The sequence below is a fragment of the Nymphaea colorata genome, chromosome 12 (assembly GCF_008831285.2).
Source record: "Nymphaea colorata isolate Beijing-Zhang1983 chromosome 12, ASM883128v2, whole genome shotgun sequence".
NCBI lineage: Eukaryota > Viridiplantae > Streptophyta > Magnoliopsida > Nymphaeales > Nymphaeaceae > Nymphaea > Nymphaea colorata.
The window spans coordinates 8,280,282-8,286,637 of NC_045149.1; the positions used below are offsets into that span (position 1 = coordinate 8,280,282).

General features: G+C 41.6%; 1 protein-coding gene across 1 annotated transcript; it reads right to left on the bottom strand.

Annotated features, from left to right (window-relative positions):
- Positions 1-1,615: 1,615 nt before the first annotated feature.
- LOC116266144 (zeaxanthin 7,8(7',8')-cleavage dioxygenase, chromoplastic-like) lies at positions 1,616-5,115 on the bottom strand. Its single transcript, XM_031647249.2, has 2 exons — positions 3,467-5,115; positions 1,616-2,348 (listed from the first exon to the last, which is right to left on the bottom strand). Exons 1-2 carry the CDS (start codon positions 5,062-5,064, stop codon positions 2,081-2,083), a joined length of 1,866 nt encoding a protein of 621 aa, XP_031503109.1. The 5' UTR covers positions 5,065-5,115; the 3' UTR covers positions 1,616-2,080.
- Positions 5,116-6,356: the final 1,241 nt, after the last annotated feature.

The window sequence follows — 6,356 nt, forward strand, 5'->3', positions numbered from 1 at the left end:
TTTCCTTGGATGAGAATAGGACTAAAATCTACAAAGAAGCAAACCATCTTCTTGAAGTTGAATTTCTCATTCAAAAATCTCTTTACATTATGTTCGGATAAAGGCGAAAGAAAGGTAGAAAGGATAAAAAAAAAGGCTTGGATTAATGGTGGAAAGGGAAAAAAGGGATGGAGAAGTGCTTTTAAAAAACTTTTTTTGGATAGTAGGAAAAAATAAACTATTTGTTTCATAAACCCAATGTATCCTTCAATCCCTCTTTCTTAAGAGGGGATTGAGGCCATTAAAATGAAATTAATTAGATTAATTATCCTCCCGTGTTTTCTAGTTTAGTACTTATTTTTATTAATACATGTAAATATTAATTGTAGACTGCTAAAAATTTATGTTGAAAACGACATTGTATACTATCAATTTAGTTCTCGAACCATCTAACAAAACCTAGCTTGGGGGCCAGGGAAGGGCATCGTAAATGGCATCAAAATCAAAGCACTAATGTCTTCGCAGGATACAAGTAGACACCGGCTACAGCCTACAGTGCTGGGCCCGGGGCTGGGCCCGAGTTGGGCTGGGTACGGTGCACCTATTCATGGTCAGGTCTCCATGTACTCTCACCTCTTTCTGATGAACATTGTATTTTTATACTTCCAACTTTATGTAATGATCTAGATCATGTTTAATATTTTTCAATTTTCGGCTCATCAAACCTGATCTAGGCATTTGAATTTTTGACGCTTTTTCAGGATGGTTGGATTCATCGGAACCAAGATAAAGTGCTGAAGAGAAAAACAAAACAAATTTTACAATTTTTTCAATTTTCACTAAATTTTACTATGATCTACTTTATAGATGCAATTTTTATATCCAACGAATTATACATATGGAAGATAATAAATATTTTGTTAATGTATAATTATAAATTTTAAACTCAAGGCTTGTTTGAGACCTTTTTCCTTGTAGTGTCAAGTTTGAGGATAGGGAAAGAGATAAAAATTTTTGATCAGAGGTCGAATTAAAGTTTCTAAATTTTAAGTATGGTTCAAATATCATTTTTTAAAATTTTTATACAAAAGAAGTGATTTTTTTTTTTTAAATTGACATGGAAATCTTTTTTAAAAGAATTTTGAAGTATGGCCATGTGCCATGCCGGCCATACCTTGGCTCCACCGGTAGGACACGATTCCTTGGGCCGTCGATGATCGCAGAAGAGCAGCCCACCACCGTGGACGAAGGATGTGCTGACGATGGTGATTGCTACAAATTAGGACTTCTTGACGCTGTTACGATGTGAGGACGAAGGGACGAAGATAAAACGTGGAAAAGCAGAACTGTGCTTCGGCCCTGCCAATGATCCTCACAGCTGATGTCGATGGCTGTGAGGATAGTGGATGGTGTTGTGAATAACACGACAACAAAAAAATTGAAAAGAATGCGAATGATCATTACCCACCAAAACGACCGTGGGCATAGGTAGCCCATGGTGCTGTATAAAGACCCTGCAGCCTGGACCACATGAGCTTTATTTGCTCGGGATCTTTTGTTTGGAGAAGGCGTTTGTCAAGGCCGAATTTGGTTATCTGTGCCATATTGGTGTCGCCAATATAGTTAATAACGAAAGTACCCTTAGAAAGATATTTTTTTTAATAAATTACCAAAATACCTTCCCTCCTTTACGGGTTGGAAGAAACGAAAAAAGGAGTCTCTTATAAAGACAAAATGAGAAACTAAAAAAATATCTGTGGAAACAACAAAAATACATTCAAAGGAAAAAAAAAAATCTTCAATGAAAAATATAGTGCCCTGGTGATTCAAGTTATTGCAACGACGACAGTGACGACCGAATGGAGAATGCTGTAGGGACTTCGCAGTACATGCACCAACATCATTCTGCGCAGTACAACCACACAATTTTTTCATCCGTAAACGATCATGCGCCAACACAAATGACCAATTTAAATACTAATCACAAGCCATGAACATTAATCCACAGTAATTCTTTCTTCTTCTACCTCCTCTTCTGATCTTCTTCATCATCTGCATCCCCTAAACTGACTTATCTGTGTTCGAACTTTGTGTAGATATGTCAATTCTTGTATCGTTTCCAATTCTTCTGCTTCTGCAGATCCTTTTCACTGACAAAGAGGCCATGAAAGCCGTAAGGAACTCTCTGCGGCAGCCTAACAGACGCCACAATGTCGAGAGTGGGGGACTTGGCGTCCATCACCACGAACCTCGATTGCCCGCTTCCCTCGTCCTGCGTGTAAGTCAACACATAGCCATCGTCTTCATCGCCACCTTCCTTGTTCCCTACAAAAAATGGCTCCCCAGCAAAGCATCTTTCCCCAAAACTCCTGCTCACCACAAAATTTTGTTATTTCATAGAATACCAAGATATTTGGAGTCCAATATATAAAAAAAAGCTTCCAACAGAATTCTCTCTGTATTTTTCATCCATCAATTCGCATGTAGGAACTAAGTTGATTGACTAGAGCCAAAGCCCCTCTTTTTCCATACTCGAGGGTTTAAAGTTATGTCACTGCCATGTAGGTGCGAAACAAGAAATTTTTGATAAGGGATGTCAAATTAAAGTTTTTATATTTTAATTGAGGTCGAAATATTATTTTTAAAATTTTTATATAGAACCAATGAAATTTTTTAAAATTTATATGTAAATTTAAAAAAAAAAATCTTGAGGTGTGGCCAGGGCCAACCCTACCTTGCCTCCGCCCCTACTACCATGTGACCAGATATTTATCTAGTGAAAATTTGCATGTAAAAATCAATTTCTTACAGTACAAAAACACAACCCCTACGAGTCAAACCTGAAACGTGCGGCATAAGGCGCCCGTCCATTTGATGCTCTAAGGAGCATAAATTAAATTGATTGTAATCGATGAGTTTTAGAGATTAAACACTGTGGATGTACCTGGCACATAAGAAATATTAAAAACTTTGTATGCTATACGATGTTACATAAGAAATAATAAGAACTTGATTGTCATAAATTTCTTCTGCCGGACCATCGACATGTGCTTTTCAATCTTACACTTGAAATCACTTTTTGTAACTTTTATATTAGAAAAACATTTGATTAATATAAGAGAAAAAGTACTTCTGATCTTCGATCATAAATTTAAGATCTAAGATCTCACTATATAACTCAGAAGTGAACAACTTCTGAGCTTGTACTTCTTTTCTTTGATACCAACATCAGACCGCATCATGATAAAGACCTTACATGATCCATTATGTTGCGGTCCAGGTAAAAGACTTCTCATTAATTCTATTAGCCAATAAAATTAAATTTTAAAAGAATTATCTATTTAAATTACTCAAAACAAACTAAAGCTGAAGAAAAGAACATATTACCCAACCGACAACCGACAACTCCTTCGACAATATATATATATAAATTTCCCGTGAGTTCTTATTTTTCAAAAAAGAAAAAGAAAAGGAAAATCTGGTTTACCTGGCGGCTACCACGCAGTCATCCTCACCCGCCTGATCGAAGTCCAGTTTCACAATGCCTTTGACCTTGGGAGTCGGATCTCCAATCGCCATGAACGCAAAGCGATTCTTCCTTCCCAGAAACTTGGGGTTGATAACCCCCCACTCCAGATTTCTGGTCGACAGTGGCTTCCTCCCCACCACCTTCCCTTCCTTGAGGTTGATCCGCACCATCTCTACGCAGCAGTGGAGCAGATCCATCCTCTCTAGCATGTGCTCCACCGGTATGGTGTTCGCTGCCACCAGCACCACCTCCTCCCCTCCCTTCTCGTCCCACGCATTCACCGTGTGCACGAAGTTGAATCCCGGCACCTCAATCCACTTCATCTCTGAATCGTCGGTCGCGTAGCGTGGGATCACCCCGATACGTGCTACCTTCCCGGCATCATAGCCCACTGGCGGCCCCTCTCCGGTGAGCATGTCCAGCGGTTTCATGACGATCTGCATGTCGGGGAAGATGGCATAGCGCTGGGTGATGGCGAAGTCGTGCACGAAGGAAGGCTGCTGGAAGGAGAAGATGGGGACGTCTGGTTGCTTCGAACCATCGCTGCCGATTCGAAAGTAATTGAGAAACGGGGGGATGGGACCGTATCGGAAGGAGAAGACCTCGCCGGTCACAGGGTCAATCTTGGGGTGCGCAGTCATGCCCATCGTGAGCTTCCCGCCGAAGTTCCACTGGCCGATCGTTTCAACGTCGCCATCCGGCGTGACCCGCACCTCATAGGGGAGATCCGACTCCCCCAATGCCATAAGCTTGTTGTCCATGAACACAAGGCTTGTGTTGGCGAGTCCCGCGCCATTCAAGGGGTTGAACTGGCCGGTGAGTGCCCTCACCGCGAGCACGCCGCCTCTCGCGAGCCCTGCGGCGCCCTCGAATCCCGCAAAATAGTTTGGATAGATCGGTGACCCCGCCTCCTCCTCCTGGGTGAACTTGTACGTCCGGACGAAGCGGCTGCAGAACGTGGCCTGGCCGCTGGAGATACGCATGGCATGCAGCATCCCGTCGCCGTCGAACAGATGGTAGCCGGCCCTTGGAACGAACCGCGGGTTCGGCCCGTTGCGGATGTAGGCACCGTCCAGGCAGCTTGGGAGCCGCCCTTGGACGGTGCATTTGGTGGGAAGCAGCTCCCCGACGGGGGCGCAGTTGTTGGCCAAGACATCCTTGGGGTTAATAGACGACCGCAGCGGTCTGTCGATGAAGTTGTTTATCAGATCGTCCAAAATGTTGCAGATGGTTACAGGAAGTGATGGTGGAGATGATATCCTAGAAGGTAGTCTAACAAGACGAGCTTGCTCCAATGGCAGAGAAGGTGCTTCTGCTCTTCTGCCATTAATTCGCTCTTTAGAAGAAGGGGGAGGCGGAGCTGCTATTGTTGTTGTGGTAGTGGTAGTGGCAGTAGCTGCTGGAGACTGAGGTTTGAGTTGAGTTTGGGGTCTCTCTTCTATTCTGACGTTGGTAATGGTCGGAAAGGTGATGCGGGATGGAGTGGTTTTAGGAGAAACGGAACTGAGGCTCAGTTGGGGAAATGGAGCAAGAAAGGGAGAGGAGATGGCGTCCATTGTTGGTGGGTAGAGTTGCAGAGGGGCCAAGCTTGGAGTGGCATGGAAGAAGGGATCAGGGTTGTTGATTTTTTAAAGGGATGAGCTGATGTTGACAACTAGTGTTAGGTGAGCTAGAAGATACGAATTATTAGGAGATACGAACTATTTGATATGAGTGTTAGAATGAATTAGTATTTTTTTCTGGAGCTGACCAAACGGTTCAATGTATTTATCCGGTAGGTCAAACTGAAATCTAAAAAAGCCCCCCCCCACCCTTCGCCCCAAGTAGAATGTATCGTGAATGAGAGAAGAATGAAGGATATAACCAGATCATTGGAAGCAACTGAAAATTGGACACTGATATATACATTCTTTCTGTGATCCTCGCTGTAGATGGAAGCAAAAAAGATCATAAGATCTTTCATCTCTATCTATCCGTTGAGCCGTCATTTGAAGCAACTGAAAAATTGACATTGATACACTCATTCTTTTTTTGATCCTTAAAGTAGATGGTAGCAGAAAAAATCTTTCATCTTTATCTATCTGTCCAGCAGTCTTTTTCGTCATAATGAGCTTTGTTTCGATTACAATCGCTGGTGCTATCCGGGCAGCTACATCTACCGCTTGAGTGAAGGCAGAAGTTACTCTACTCAGGGTTAGGAATGGCTTTAGAGGTTTAGGTGACACTCCATTATGCTTCAATTTACATGTTACATATTAATGTTTCATTTAAAACATAGTAGGTTTTAAAAGAAAAAGGTTAACTCCAAAAGAATTTTAAATGAAGATTAGTTGCCTATTAGCCTCCACCCTAACTTTTGCACCGATCCTGTAGGAATAAAAATCACCGGATCTACTGAACCAGCATTTATAATAAAATTAACACTTGAAAATAAGTAATCGAGTAAATTTTGTGGCAAGTAAGTTTCAGTTCAATTGACAGTCACCATAACTATTGACTAAAGAACCTTTGATTCATAAAAATCACACCAGAGTGATGCCTGGGGCCTGACAATTGAAAGCCCATTGAAAGCGCCACATCGTTGCAGATGACTCCTTGCTTTTGAATTAAGGAAAAAAGCATTTGCGGCATATATATATATATAGGAACAATATGTGGTCATTGAATAAGTTAACATATCGCATCTCTAACTCATCTCTATTCTAAGTAATGTTAAATATTTCTTTCATATGTCCCTAACATCTCTTTTCTTTCCATTTCTTTGCCCGCGACGGCATGCTTTCAATTTAGGAGAAAGTGTATATGGGATTATGATAACGGGATGCTTATATATAACTTGGGGATAAGT